Source organism: Mauremys mutica, chromosome 13 (assembly GCF_020497125.1).
Source record: "Mauremys mutica isolate MM-2020 ecotype Southern chromosome 13, ASM2049712v1, whole genome shotgun sequence".
NCBI classification, from domain to species: domain Eukaryota; kingdom Metazoa; phylum Chordata; order Testudines; family Geoemydidae; genus Mauremys; species Mauremys mutica.
In genome coordinates this window covers 20,678,904-20,694,940 of record NC_059084.1, presented here as the reverse complement: position 1 = coordinate 20,694,940, position 16,037 = coordinate 20,678,904, and the positions used below count along the sequence as shown (strand labels likewise).

Sequence of the window (16,037 nt, the reverse complement as noted above, 5' to 3'; positions counted from 1 at the left end):
TGTGGCCCTTAATCATGACTGTAGCCTCCAGGTGCTACTGCAACACACATAATAAAGTTTGGTAATATGCTCAGTGGTTCTACAGTACACCCACATCCACTTATATGCTGTACTGCTATGATTATCTCACAATTTGATTTTGAACATTTCACAGTGCCTGATTCTCCAATCTATTATCCCTGTTCTACATCAGCACTATTCATTTTATGGCAGTGGAGCTACTCTGGTGGAAAACCAGTGTAATGGAGTGGAGAAACAGGCCCAAAATATATAAGAAGCCACATTTTGGAGAAAGATTTCAGAGAATAAAACAATCACAATTATTTATACTATGCTAGAGTTGCTTCTGGAGTTTACTAAAATATAGGAAAACTTGTCCATACTCCAAAAAGTCCACAATCTTAAATAAACCATAACGCGGAAGCAAGCAAGGACAAACAGCAGAAGTGGTGGGCTAGGCGTTATACAAACACACAATTAGTCACAGTCCCTGTCCCAGAGAGTTTACAATCTAATTTAAAAAATATGACTTTGAAAATGAGCAATTAGTAGGATTACAATCAAACCCTTCCTGCGCCAGGAAATGGGCTACTTTAGAGGGAAAGTTGGGGGGATGGGAGATTTCCTTGTCTTCCTTAGGGGATGCATGTGTGCAACCCCACACACTCCCATCCACTTCTTGCTATCCTCTTGATATCATTCTCTCAGCCTGCTTGAGGGGCTCATGTATTGTCCATGCTGATCTCCCGGCAGCTGTCCATCCGTGTTGTCACCCACACACCCTATCACCCTCGCAGCTGTTTGATCCCTGTTCTGTGTACTGGGGTCAGAGGCAGCTGAGAAGAATGAGCAGGTCGGAAAATAAAGCTGCTGCTGCTACTGCTCTCCAGCTTTGGCACCTGGCTCCTCTGCCCTTCTAATGCACCCTTAGCTGGAGCTGACAATCAGTGAGGCTTGCAGAGAAAGAGCGGGGCCTCACATGCAAATGGAGCATCCCTGCAGGGGAGTTCTTGCGCATGAGCGTTACGCGCACGTTGGGACGGGCTTTCATTCCATCCGCTGCGGGGGGCAGGAGTCTTCCCTTGGAGGAGGCGAGGCCGGATATGCAAATAAGGGCCGGCCTTTCCTTCGTGACTGGAGGAGAGGGTTGGAGGGGCGGGACCGGATATGTAAATAGCACCCGGCGTTCTAAAAGGAGGGAAGAGAGCAGGGTACGCAAATAGCAACCCGGCGTTTTTCGTAAATTGCGGAGAGGGGGAATGGGCGTGGCTTCGCATGCAAATCTAACCCGGAGTTCTGAGAGCCGGGAGGAGGCGTGGCTCGAATGCTAATATGGCCCAAACTCTCTTATAATTGGAGGTGGGGACGAGGCGTGGTCGAGCATGCAAATATTGGAACCCGCTTCTCTCCTCCTTCTCCCCCTCCCGTCCCAGCCCCTCCTCCGGTTTAAAAGCAGCGGCGCCTGCGCAGTGAGGGGAAATGAGGACTTAGTCTGTTACACAACTGACTGCTGTGCTGAGTGAGGGGGCTGCACTCTCCCTTCGGCCTCCGACTCTGCTGCTCCCCAGGCGCCTCTGCTCCTGTGTAGGCCTCCCCACCAGCCGGCATGAGCGGGGACCAGCTGCACAACGACTCCCAGGTAAGGGACCGGCACGCAGCCCCCAATATCCCCTCAGACAGTTGGGGCCCCAGTGGGGACCTCCAGCCCCCCAAATCCCCTCGGGCACTTGGAGGTGTCCCCGGCCCCACAGTATCCCGTGGGGCCACGGGGTGACCTCACCCCCATATCACCTTAGTGGGGGCGCCCCTTCCCCTGCCCCCCACCCAGAGCTCTGGATCCTTAACCCCCTGGACTCCCCCTCTCTGTTTGCCCTCGGACACTTAGGGTGGGATGCCTTGATCACTGCCCCGCGGGCTCCTCCAGTCTCTCTGTGATTGGTGATTTCCCCATAGACACATGAAGGGTCTGTAACTCTCCCCCCCCTGAAAAATCCCAGCCAAGCCACACACTGGGGGGGGGGGATTTTTTCTCCTGCCTTCCCTTTAAAAGACAGATCCAGAGAGGATGGGAACGTGCCCCCCCTTTTCATGCGGGGGGAAGGGGTACCAGGGCAGGGATGCCCCAGAGAATGGGTGCATAAGCATGAGGGGGGACTTAAAATAGGTTGGGGGGAGGTTAAAACTTTGGGGCGCTAGGAAGTCTGAATTTCACCCCCTGCCCTTGATTTTTTTGGGGGGGGGATACCCCTCCCAATATGTATCTGTGTGGGAAACGGACGGTGAGTCGATTTCCTTCCTCTTCATTTTAAACTGCCCCCTGGATCAGGCTCTTTTGCTGTTTTTGAAAACATACATGATTTTTTTTTTCACTCGCTTCCACTTGTCTTTACAGATCGAGACAGATTTCCGAGCGAACGGTGAGTCTCTGCCCCCCACCCCCGCCTTTTGGGGGCGATTTACCCCACTTTACCTCCCCCTTTCGCTCTCCCCCTCTTGTGTGTTACTGAGGATGGTAAAGGACAGACATGGCGTCCCAGAGACTAAGTCCCGTCTCCTCGCTCACCGGCCCCATTGTTCCCATCGAGCTGCCAAATGCTCCTGCTTCCGAGGGGCTTAGGCTCCACCTGACCCCCACTTCTCCTAGTGGGGGCAACGCAGGCCCCAGATCCGGCCCCTTCGGGTTTCCTGGGGTTCCTTTTGGGCCCCGATTCCTCCCTGGAAAGTCGCCTTGTCGACGGTCAGGACTTAGTCTCTGCGCCATTTTCTTTTTCTCTCTCCTCTCTCTTCTGTGTGTGTCTTTTTCTCTCCTTCTCCTCCTCCCCTGAGCTGCCGAGCAGGAGCCTCCTGCAGAGAAACACGGGAGAAATAATCACCTCCCGACCCACATACCCTCCCAGAGAAGGGGAAAGGCAAAGTTTTTAGGTTAAATAAATCACTAAGCTGCCTTTATTCCACCCACCCCTCTCTCTGCTCTCCAGTTTTGTTTCTTTCAGTCAATCCCTCTCATCCCCTAAAATGAAAGGTGGTTGCAACATGTTGCTCTTTAAAAGATTCTGCTGCATCCATTTTAAGACCAGGCTTATTTCTTTCTTTGCTGTTTAATTGAGATAACTTTACCTTATTGGGTAGAAAATTTTAATGTAAATAATTGCATTTTAAAAAATAAATAAAAGGAGTGTAAGCAATTCCAGAAAGGAAAGTAGCATCACTTCAGAAAGTTTGCAAGTTGGCTGTTCATTTTTGGGGAATAGGTTGTAGGATCTCTATAGGTGATTGCATTTAGGAGGATGGCTACCAATTTTTTGCATACTGCTGGGTGGCATATTGGTTTCAGGTTTTTTTCCCAAGCTGGTGGGTGGCATACTTAAAAGTGGAGGGGGGGTGAAAGGGGGAGGTACAATTTGCCTCTGCGTGCATATGTCACTGTCAAACGACTGGGTTTACATGAAGAGCTCTGTCTGTCCCCTAAGTAATGAGGATAGGGGGTGGGGAAGGATGATGTGCCTGTTGTCTAAAAGTGTTTGATTTCACTCCACCTCTTTATTAAGGTGGTTTCATCTTGCCTCCCAATCCCATTGCAATAATACTGTTTTTATGATGCTGGGTTCTTGGCATTTGTAATCATTGGACTGTTGTTGTGGACAATGTGTTTGATGCCTACTTGCTTTGCAAACAGCTATACATGTAAATATTCACAAATATAAAATATTTGTGTATGCACATCTTTTTGTATTTATGCACGTAATGCATTTATAGATAATATAAATATATAATGTAAATGTATGTATAACAGAAGTGTGCAGATACAAATATGCTATTTTAAAAAAATTCCCCTTTATAGATAAAATAATACTTAGTAAATAATTATTTTAAGGGCGAGGGGAAGATACTTCATTCCCTGGAACTGTAATAAACATTTTTAGAATTACTTCAGTATAAGTATGTCTATAAATATTTGTAACCTCCCTGTGTAGGAAATATCTGCTTATGGTAAGTTTTTCTGGGGGAAAAAAGCTCCAGTATATATGCTGATTTAGATATGTGAAGTCATTGATTCCTCTAGTCCTTCTTCTAGTGGACAATCTTAACAGGGTTCCCCCCCTCCCCCGACATTAAGGCTGGCTGTACACTATTTTTATTGTTCCCAATTAGGAGTGGTTTAGGAACATAGAGCACTTGACAGCCTTCTGACTCTGTGGGTTTTTCTTGTCATCTCACAACTGCTGAAGGAAGTCAAGTACACAGATTTAAACTAAGAATGTACCACATATCTCAGACAAAACATATATAACTGGAGAATCAAATATGCCTGATGAATTTCAAGCAATGAAGGTGTCATAGAACTCTTCCTCCTCCCCATCATGATTCCAAGTCTTCCTTTGACTGTCATTAGTCATCATTGTAGTTTGTCTCAGGCAACAGAGAGGCAAAATCGTCTTCTGTGCTGAATGCTGCATTTGCTAGGCTTGTTAAGGGAGTAACACTGTTGATAGTCCATGTCCTTTCTGACCTTGCCACCAAAGCTGAACCTACTTCAGGAACCTGCTGTCTCTCTTCACTCTAAGGTTCTTTCATTCTTGCATCTCACTTCTGTGTCAGACATTGTCACATGTTGATCTTAGAAATATCAAATTTCATTTTAGGCATGGACATGGGAGTCTGGGCTTTATATACTTCTTGTTTGGATCCTAGTTAGTTGCAAGGAGTAGAAATGGGCGGAAAGAATCCCATATACATTATTCTGAGCACTTAAAATTGGTTTGTACTTTAATGAGATTGTATGGAGCTGTCTCGTGTTGTTGTTAGGAGGCAGGGCCTGGACAGAAGTCTAGGGCCCCCAACTATTTACACTTAAAAGAATGAAGGGAAGTATTTAGTCCTGAAAGTGTCAATGTGATATTGACTACTCAATCCACATACAGTACTATATAAGCATTAAGCAGAGATACTTACTGTTGGAACAAAGAACTCTTTGATACTCTGTGGTTGTTGCCGGTAATACAGTAGCTACACTTGTAATTATTCTTAGTGAGACAGGAAACTTGGAATTTATGTCTTTGCTTATACCACTGTAATGTAATCACTTCAGATGTCACAACCTAAGCAAAGTGGGTGTGGATCCTCTAGTTAATGGGAGATCTCCAACGTCCAGTAATGTTGGTGATTCAATGTTTGGCACTATTATCTTTTAATAGGGGCTAGATTGATGGAGTAGCATGATGTTAGCATCAAGGGGTCCTAGAATCAAGGCCAAGCGTGAAATGGAAGTGCTGACCATTTCTGATCACTAAATATCCATGCCACTCCTAGCAAGCGTGTCCCAGACAAATTCTAACTTTAGTAATTGCATTAAGTGTAACTACCCACATTCCCCCTGCCATATAATTAGGAGACAGTATTTTTCTTCATCTGAAGTGTCTTCTGTTGTTGCTGTACCCTGTTAAGAATTTGCCATCTTTGGTCCTAGAAGTGGGTGAAGTGATTCCTGTGTGTGTATATCATTTAAAGTTGACAGTCTTGTAAGTGGTGTGCTGTTTAAAACATCAACCCGAAGCGTATGTATTATCTGTGAAATGGGGATAATACTGTCCTCCTTTGTAAAATGCTTTGGGATGTAAAGATGAGTAGTGCTATAAAAGAGCTAAAAAACCATCCTCAAAATCTGAATGCAGGATAAAGAAAATTTATTTTCTAGTAGGAAATATCTTAAAGTACCTTTATGGTCACTTTATGAAAATGGCACCTTCTTATTCAACAGATGTGTACTCTGAATCATATCTCTCTACTTTGAGGATAAAGGTGTAAGTTACTACTTTTTACTCCTGTTAGCCTACAGAGACATACTAGGTATGCAAGAACTAGCTGGATTCTTTTCTGGCTTTAGCTTCATCAACAGCATTGTTAACCAAGTTCCAATTGAAGAACCTCTTATTGCTAATGGGCCAGAAGGAACCCATCTTGACTTTCAGTTTTCCTGTTGTGTTTGCAGAACATAGCAATTAGAAAAATATCTTTGTTTGTCAAATGAACAATTTGGATACGGAGCTCCTAAGACTCACAATTTTATTTCCGCACTATAAGGCCATATCTTTCCTGCCTATTATTCTGTGTTCAGAACGCCTATTAAATTTTAACGGTGGTTTTGTATAAATATTATTGATAAGATGTGGCCCCTCAGTGAATTTACCCCTTTTGTTGATTTAACTAAATATCTTAAGATGGGATTTAAGGCCAACGTCACTGCAGTAATCGGTGAAATATTAACTGGACTTGAGCACAAATTCTGATTGTCTAGCTGCGTGGAAGCTTATTTTTAGAAGCTGAATGTGCTTGAGTGAGAAGTGCTTCCTTAATAGCTAACTTTCAAAATGCCGAAAGTGGGGAAAAGCAAGTATTTTATCAGAAATTGGCAGTTTTGTAGTGTTGTCATGAGCATTAATATGACAGGTTAGAGGCAGCTTTATATTGTGGAGGGAGCACTTGAAAAGGGGTGAGAAATGGAAAAGGGAAATTTAAATTAAATGGCATTGGAGCTGAGTAAATGCTTTGTAAGTGATGGAAATTCAGAGGCCACTTTAGCATGTGTTTTTCTATCTTGCATGAAATGCACATTTTATTTAAGCTGACAGAATTGGGCATGCGAAAAATGTGACTCAACAGAAGGGAGTAAACTTAAATAATTTTTTTTAGAAAAATAAGATTGATTAAAATATTTGTATCATTTTTTTGATGCACACAGCACTGGTAGCAGTTGGGTATTGCTAATGTTGCCAGGAAAGTAATGAGTTCAGGAAATGTCAGCCTGCTCTCAATTTTAATATATTTTTAATTATTAGGAAAAATCTTTTTTTCTTAAATCTCTTCCAAAAGACTTGTGAATAGCAAGTGTATTAAAATGAAAATGTATTCTAAACTACAGTGGGGAGTAATTGTGGCCTGTTAAGTGGAGACGACTATTGCTCAGGACTCCTGCTTGCTAAGTCACTGGCAAAGCCAGGAATAGAAAGTGACCTTTGGCAAGTTACTTAATCTCTCTGCCTCCATTTCCTCTTCTGTAAATATGTGGGTGTCATAACATGTACCTAGTTTGATCTTAACTTAAAAAGATGGAAAAACTCCAAGATTCTCAAAGGCATTTTTAGGTATCCCATTGACTGAAAATTATAAGGTACTTCATAGTTAGTTTAAAGAATAAGCGTGTACGTGACTCTGCTTAGTTGGATGTCATGTAAGTGTAGTATTTTTTAATGAAGAGCAGAAATGCTTATGGAATTTAGTTCTATATGTACCTAAGCAATGTTGTTGCAGGCACCACATAGCAGTAAATGAGCCTGTATAAATTAGTAAACTTAAAGCCAAATCTCATACTGGGGCCTCTCTTTCACTCACTGGATTCAGAGGCAAAACTCATTGACCTCCCTGGGAGCATGATGTAGTCTGCTGTCTTTAATGTCAAATGTTCTGGATCGTGATCCAAAAGACACAATTTTAAGGGCATCTTAAAAACATTTAAAGCATTTGTCTTGCTTGTCTGCAAATGTCCTTCTCTCTTCTTGTGATAAATGCGTGTTCTGAGCCCTAAGAAATGTAAGAATTGCAGAGTACCATCATTTCCTAACTGAGATGTTTTCACAATGCAGCCACTTTTATAAGGTAGCCCTGTATTCAGAGCAGCAGCAGCTGGGGTTGCTTGCAACACTTGATGAAAACTGCTCATCTTTGGTTTTTAAAAGCACTTTTTAATATTAACTCTGTAGTTATTTTTACTGTTTACGATAGCATTATTGCAGCATTTGGAGCTTATAGTGTAGAATACTGTAGCATAGTTTTATAAGGAATGCTGCAGTCTTTGTTACAAATGAAACGCTGTAGCAAGGTGAACAGGAGTACAGCTCACTTCTTCTGTAGCTCACGAAAGCTCATGCTGAAATAAATTTGTTAGTCTCTAAGGTGCCACAAGTACTCCTGTTCTTTTTGCGGATACAGACTAACACGGCTGCTACTCTGAAACCTGTAGCAAGGTGGTTATTTCTAACGTGTCTCAGAAATATCAACTGCAAATTAAACTTAGTGAAATGTAAATTTTTAAAATTTACTCCTGGTAATATCCTTTTAATATCATTATGCTGAGTAAAACTAGTGTTTCATTATTGATGTTGAAATCGGTTGTGTTAATTGTTCTGGTGTACATGTGGGCAGCTTTCAGGTTAAAACTTGGTACAAGTCTTTTGGGAGAGCAGAGATACATGTGCTTCTATTAATCTCAATCAATTTTGTTTCTATTATTTTCCAGCAAAACTCCCTAAAACGATTGAAGGTCTGTGTCAGGGACTAATGGGCCCGCAGACTTTCTGCTTTGATAAAATAAGTCTTAACATTGTAGCAATGGGGGGGAGATGAGACACTGTAAGGTAACTTCTGTTTATCTGCAGTGTTGGCCTCATTTTTTACGTCCCAAAATAAACCCATTCCTCATCTGAGATATCTTTTTTTTTTTATGCAGAGTTTCAGATCTGTGCATGACTTCACATTTGAATTAGCCACACAGTTTATCAAGGATTTATAACATAAATTTTGAATTAACTTTAGCAAGCCAAACAGCACAACTGTAACTTCAGTTATTTGTTGGGTAGACCACTGAATTCCAACCTCCTCCTGAGCTGCGCTGTCAGTAGAAATGGTAGTGATATGTAATTATAACAAGTACAGTACTTCACATCTCATTGACTCAAATTCTTCTATTAGTGACTTCACAGAATGCTTGTTAAAGCAATACCTGCTGAAATAATGCAAGCTCCTTGCATCAAGCCACTGTTCTGTTAATGAAAGTGACATTGGAGGCAGATCCTCAGCTGGTGTAAATTGTCATTGCTCCTTTGTTGTTCCTTGACTAAAGGGATAGGCTGTGATAAGATATGGGTGGCTTCTTTCTCGATGAAAGGGACAATTCCAAATAAGAAATAATCCCACCTTGGAAAATGTTGAGGACAAATCCTTGCTGATTTTTCTTATCTTTTAATTCTGCTTGAGCTGGCTCTGCTAATTTAATACTAGATACCCTTGTTAGACAGGCAGTCATTACAAAATATTTATTGGCTTGAACTGCCTTTGTGGCTTCTAGTTTCATAAGAAAGTCCCACAATCCACACGATGGGAGTAGAATGCTGTTTAGGGTTATGGCATATTCTTAGCTACACCTTTTTAAAGAATTTTATCCTGTGTCTTAATTATCCAAATATGAAAGAGAATATTAATTGTTACATATTTGGTGTTCTCAGCCTGACTCCTCTAAAGCAGTGGTTCTCAAACTTTTGTATTGGTGACCCCTTTCACATAGCAAGCCTCTGAGTGCGATCACCTCAAATATAAATTAAAAACACTTTTTTTTTAATATAAAACACCATTATAAATGCTGGAGGAAAAGTGGGGTTTGGCATGGAGGCTGACACCTCGTGACCCCCCCCCCCATGTAATAACCTCACAACCCTCTGAGGGGTCCCGACTCCCAGTTTGAGAACCCCTGCTCTAGAGTGTACTGTTTGATTTGACTAACACAGGCAAGCAACACATGACAAATATGTCCAACCATGCCTCCCCCCTTCCTCCCCCCATGTGACTATTGGTTATAACCTATTCAGCAATGTCAGCATTTAAGCAAGTGTCATATTTAGACTTCAAAATGAATTACCCATTAAGGTAACTTCAGGAGAGTTACCACTTAGTGTTGTTTCAATTTGATTGGAGAGTCAAAAGACAGCAGCATTCTGGGTTACGTTGTAAAGCTGCTTTACAGCAAGAAAGGCTTGGAAAAGACAGACAAAAAAGGTGGAAGAATGTAGGTTCTGTCGACTACAATGAAATCTGTGAAGGAGAATAGCATTAATGGTTTGCTGTTGTCCTTGGACTCCTGTTGACTGTCTGCTCTAGTGAACTTTTATTAAAAATAATTTCCACCATACATGCCTCTGGTAGCTTCCAGCATTTACAGCTGTTAGTTAAACATGCTTCTCAGTAGTTTAATTGATACAGTAGTTAAAAACCTCATCTGGCCAGGCAAGGGGAAACTTGTCCATTCTAGGGCTCCCATCATTGGTTCAGCTGAACTAGTTGTAGCTCTGGTAAGGAATTTTTGTTTTTAAATTCCCTGGTGTGAACAAGTCTATAGCATCTAACACATTCTCAGCATAGTGTTTTGCAAAACTCCCTGGGCTGGAGTAAATTCAGAATAATCCCTTTGACTTCAGAGCTATTCAGGTTTACAGGACTTTGAGATCAGAATTTGGTCCAAATATTGTTCTTCATAGGGTTTTTTAATAGCTAATAATTGTAGCTGCTGCTGCTCCTGTTCACTGGTGCCCCTGTGGGATCTGTTGTTGGTAAGGTAATTGCAAGTGGAATGGAATGAGCAGCCTTTTAGACCTTCATACACCAAAGAAGCAAAAAAGGACGCAAAGCAAATTCTTCTTTTTTTTGTTAAGCCCTTGGCAGGTCGCTTTTAACAACTAATGAAGGGGAGAAAATGGGATCTGGAATGAGAAAAGGTGATCAGGGAAGGGACAGTCCTTAAATGAATAGCATTGCCACTGACAGAAACCTGTAAGCTCTCAAATATGTAGGGAGAATATTTTTTCCATCATCTTACAGCACAAATATCAGATATTAACATATTGTATTTCTGTTCTTTTTATCCGTTGTAAAGAGCAAATTGCAAAACAGTACCTCTTAATGTTATGTTTCAGACTGTAGTTTCATTTGGAATAACCTTTGTTTTATCTGTTGCTTAAATTTTGATGGCTTTTTCAGTTGAAAGCAGCCTCTACAGTAATTCAGTTTAGCCGGAGAAAATTTAGCTTATCCTGGCAACTGCTGTGAAGTTGGAAACAGCTAGTTTCCAACATGAAAGAATTACAAGGTCAAACAGCATTGAACATGCATTCCTCTTGCCTTTGAAAAGCTTTGGGGAAAGCATAATCTGTTTGAAATACTTATCCTGATGGGATGGGGGCAGTGCAGGCTCGGATATGGGGAGAGATGTAGTGAGGCCAGTCATTGTTACTTGTCATTTGACGTCAGTGTACATTTCTTATTCAAGAAAAACAAATCTGTGCATCTAGTTAAATTATATAAATACTTTTTTGAAGTTCGAGGCACTAATCTGTGGAAAATATGATAGTTTCATTGTAAAGAGGGGAATGCGCCAAGACAATAGAAAGTTGTTGTATTAAAGGGTTCCTATCAATCTCTGTTAGGGCCAAAAATTGCTTCCCAGGCAGATCCTGGTGAGTATCTTTTTAGATTCCTGGTCGGTATTTTTTGGCCATCCCAACCATAAACCCATTTGTGCATTCTCATAATCTACCATTATGGCTTTAGTACAGTTTTGTGTGTGTGCTTTTTAAACTGTCATGTCTACAGCAGTTGGCTGTAAAAATAACATTCAGCCTTATTAAAAAGAACAGGAGTACTTGTGGCACCTTAGAGACTAACAAATTTATTTGAGCATAAGCTTCATGCTCCGATGAAGTGGGGCTATAGGCCACGAAAGCTTATGCTCAAATTTGTTAGTCTCTAATTTACCACAAGTACTCCTGTTCATTTTGCGGATACAGACTAACACGGCTGCTACTCTGAAACCTGAATTCAGCCTTATTGAAACACTAGCTTTGGTACGCTGAGAGAGCGGCTTGCTAGTGAGCTTCATGGTGCCCCTCTGAAGGCGTGAATCTGCATTTTATCACCACAGTCCATGTAGATGGGTCCTTGTGTTAAAGATAGGAATTTTATCCTATGAATAATTTCATAGGTAGAGCGGTTTAGCATTTAGCAGACTTCTTTAAAACAGCAAATAGAGATCATTTTCTTCCTCAAGGAAACCATGGTGTACACCCAACTCCACTAATCTCTGTTACACATCCTGATCAAAACATCTTTTAGAGTCAGATTTCAAGGCCAGAAGGATCATCTAGATCACACATCTGTCCTCTCCAAAGATATTCTGTATAGTCAGGGCTTATTAGTTAAGTGTGTGTTTTTATGTCTTGACAGCTGCAGTATTTAGTGTCATTTAAAACACTTACATATTTAAAGAGCACCGATGATTTCAGGGAGAATGTAAGACTATTTTTCAATGTAGATACGATTCTACTATTTCTGCTTTTCCCCTTTAAGATGTTTATATGGAAATAGGACCTCTGTGTCTAAATACTTCATCCCCTGTTGCTACGTATTGTGCTTGCTAAAGTCCAAATCCTTGATTTGCAACATTTTATAAACTTCCACAGCAACAATTTGGGAATTTCACCAGTGGAGGATTAGGCAATTTGAGGTAGGCAATGAACCATAGGAGTAAATGAATTTCTAGGCCTCATCTACATTGTGGATAAAGCTGTGTATAAAACCAGTTACTCTAAAGCTATCTAAGACCCCATTCAGAGTACTTGTATGAGCACTGTTTGCCAGGCCACAGTGGACCAGGTCTAACCACTTAAGACTTCCTAAAGTATTGGTGGACTACTCCCTTGTGTAGATGTGGGACTTTTAAGCTCTCATTTCTGTGCAAATGTTCATAGTAAAGCACCACCAGGAAAGAGCTGTGGGATATTTTTCATTAGCCATCAGTGTACGTTAAAGTACAGCTGCATGGTAAAAGTTAGCAAAATAATTAATGGGAATTTAGCAATCCCTAAGTATAGCTAGTTTTTTATGTGTCTTGGCATTTGTTACTACTTGTGCTCTACAACCTAATGCTACTCTGACACATGAAAACTGAAACTGCTGAGTGGGGACTGTTTGGGGCCTGGTTTTCTCTCTGTGCTGCTACTTCTATAGGTCTTGATTTTTTAACAATTACTTTTAAAATTCTGCTTTAAAATTCCATTTTAATATGTTAATGTGGGACTAGGTTCTCAGCTCTTCCTGTCCCTCTCTAAATATTGGCAAGATTTATACTGAAGATTTATTTCATAGAAATGCACTCTTGGTCAGGTTTTATATTGCAATATTTGAATAAGGGCCAAACTCATTGAAAGAGCTGTTCATCTTACTCTAAGGTTGCCGTTTCTTGTCTGAGAGATATTTAAGAGGTGGCCTAAAAAAACCTGCTGCAGGTGGAGATGGAACACCTCTCCTTCAGTATACATTCCTGTTAAAGCGGTGAGTGAAGTTTGATTTTTAGATAGAGAAATAGTTGAGTAACATTGTGGTCTTTTAATTGGAAGTGTAAGGAATCTGTGGACTTAAACTATTTTGGTATTGCATAAGTAGCAGGAGAAGGGCTTCTGTTTTTTTCTTGTTGATGTCTGCAGGCAGAATTTTAGAACACAGAAGTACACGTACTCTTAAACTTGCACTAATCAAAAGTTAACACTGTAAATGACAAATAAGTAAGGTGTAGGGAATGAAGTACCAGTGTGCTTGGGAGGTGGGATGGTTTGGAGGATTGATGTTCAATTATGGAGTCTCTACTTGTGGGTTGTTCTGAGTCTGACCCATGTCAGCTGACAGTTACTCCCATTGAATGGAGAATAATAGCCTGTGTGAAACAAGTTCTGTATTCTCAGTCCACGTCCAGTTTGTGTGATGGTGTTCAGATAACACCAACTGCCACCATAGTTTCTAGTACTCTTGTTGACAATGTTAGGGTATGTCTACATAGCAAGCAGAAACCTGAGGCAGTGAGTCTCAAAACCTGGGTCTACAGACTTGGGCTCAAGCTACAGTGCTAACAATAGCTGTGCAAAGGTTTGGGCTGGAGCTCGGGCTCTGAAGCCTAGGAGGGGAGTGGGTTTCAGAGCCTGAATGTGACTAGCATCTATCCAGCATACTTTCATCTACCGGTGCTGTTACAGAGCCATAGCAAGGATGAGTAGGATCCCTTATTAGAGAGGTAAAGTGAAATAGTCAGGATGGGTATGTTCCAGTTCCAACTTGCCTGGGAAGTTACGTTTACAGGTTGGACAAGTGCAGTCTTCTGGGAAACTGGAAGCGTGAGCTATTTGGAGAGATCCATGTGACACCATGATTCATTACAACGCGAGCAGTATTCACAAAATGGAGGAATTGAGCAATACTAATGACCTACTCCAAGGTTTGTACGGCACAGTTAACGACCACCAGATGGGGAGTAAAAAGCCACCTGCTCCTTTGCTGCAGACTCAGCATTACATTATCATTTTTAATAGCTTTAATGGCAAGATATATCTCTTCTTGTAACATTTCCTTATTCACTTTAAACATCTTAAACATGAAACCAAATCACTTTTTTTACTAGTCTTTCCTATCTAATACGTACATTTGTTGTAGAGTTGTTCATAAATGACTGTGGAAGCTGGGGGTAGAAGTTAAAGTATTCAGGCATTTTATTTCAGTAGGAGAAGGGGAGCAAATCCTATTCAGATACTTATACACACTCTGCAAACGGATCTAGAGACAATAGGTCCATGTACTGCAAGTGGGTATTTTTTTGTTTTTGTTTTTTTAACAACTGAAAGTTTTCTTTCTTCAGTGTTGCCCTGTTCTGGGCCAGCCAAGTGAGTGTGATCCTTCCCTACAGTAGGGGGAGACCGATACAAATCAGAGTTGGGATAGCACTACTCCCCTGTGTCTGGTGCTTGCTGGCTGTCATCCTTTAATTGACTTGCTCCAGCAGGGGAAAGCAACCTCCCCAGCTGTCTGAGTTGCATGCATTCTGAGAACGTTGTGCATTCTCTTTAAAATTGTAGGATTGCAATGGACTTTGAGCGGTCATCTAGTCCAGGGGTTCTCAACCTTTTTCTTTCTGAGGCCCCCTGAACATGCTATAAAAACTCCACGGACCCCCTGTGCCACAACAACTGTTTTTCTGCATATAAAAGCCAGGGCCGGTGTTAGGGGGTAGCAAGCAGGGCAGTTCCACGTGGCCCTATGCCACAGGGGCCCCCGCAAAAACGAAACTGCTCAGGCTTCAGCCCTGGGTGATGGGACTTGGGGTGGCAGGACTTCAGCTTTCTGCCCTGGGCCCCAGTGAGTCTAACACGGGCCCTGCTTGGTGGACCCTCTTAAACTTGCTCACAGCCCCCAGTGGGGCCTCAGACCCCTGGCTGAGAACTGCTGATCTAGTCTAGTCCCTTGCACTCATGGCAGTACCAAGTATTATCTAGACCATCCCTGACACGTTTTTCTAACCTGCTCTTAAAAATCTCCAGTGATGGAGATTCCACAGCCTCCATGACACTTAGGAAGTGTGTCCTAATGTCCAACCTAAACCACCTTTGCTGCAATTAAAGCCCATTGCTTTTTGTCCTATCCTCAAAGGTTAAGGAGAACTATTTTTCTCCCTCCTCCTTGTAACAACCTTTTATGTACTTGAAAATTATTATCATGTGCCCTCTGAGTCTTCTTCTCCAGACTTTTTCCTTGCCTGGCCTCCTCCACACCTCAGGAATCTCTGCAAAGGACATAGAGGCATATCTTAGTCATACTACCTGTTGTATGTGCTGAATGGCCTTTTATTAAGGACAGCTTGCTATGTTTTATTTCAGTAGGAGAAGGGGGCAAATCCTAGTCAAATACTTGCTGGTGAAAGATGGTATTGAGGGAACCATCCCATCATACAGTTCCAGCTTCTGGCAGTCAGAGGTTTAGGGACACCCAGTTATTAGTCATTGATGGTCCTCCTGTAACCCCATGTTCTGGATGTCCCTGAACTTCTGACTGCCAGAAGCTGGGCTATATAGCCATTTATGGACTCCATCAGTTTGTATGTATAGTTGGATTATATTTTCCAATGGCTTTAGTTTGCACTTAACATTGAATGTCATCTCCAGTTTTGTTGCCCAATAACCCTGTTTTGTGAGATTGAATGAGTTACTTTCAGTATCCATAGGATTGATTGGATCAGCCACGAATTAATCTGTTCTTGGACTTTGTCCATAGCTCATCTCTTTACTTTGTTAGAATGACAAAGAATCATCAGGCACAAAGGAAGAGCATTTTCAAGGTCTTGATGTAATATAGATATAATCCAAATAGGGCTTGTATTTCTCATAGATTGCTTTTGG

General features: G+C 41.7%; 1 protein-coding gene across 1 annotated transcript in view; it reads left to right on the top strand.

Annotated features, from left to right (window-relative positions):
• Positions 1–1,450: 1,450 nt before the first annotated feature.
• TOP1 (DNA topoisomerase I) overlaps positions 1,451–16,037 on the top strand; it is an 83,872-nt gene continuing 69,285 nt past the window's right edge. Inside the window, exons 1-2 of the mRNA XM_044985754.1 lie at positions 1,451–1,639; positions 2,393–2,417. Of these exons, the coding sequence (XP_044841689.1) occupies positions 1,607–1,639; positions 2,393–2,417 (58 nt within the window). The 5' untranslated portion in view covers positions 1,451–1,606. The remainder of the gene's footprint in view (positions 1,640–2,392; positions 2,418–16,037) is intronic.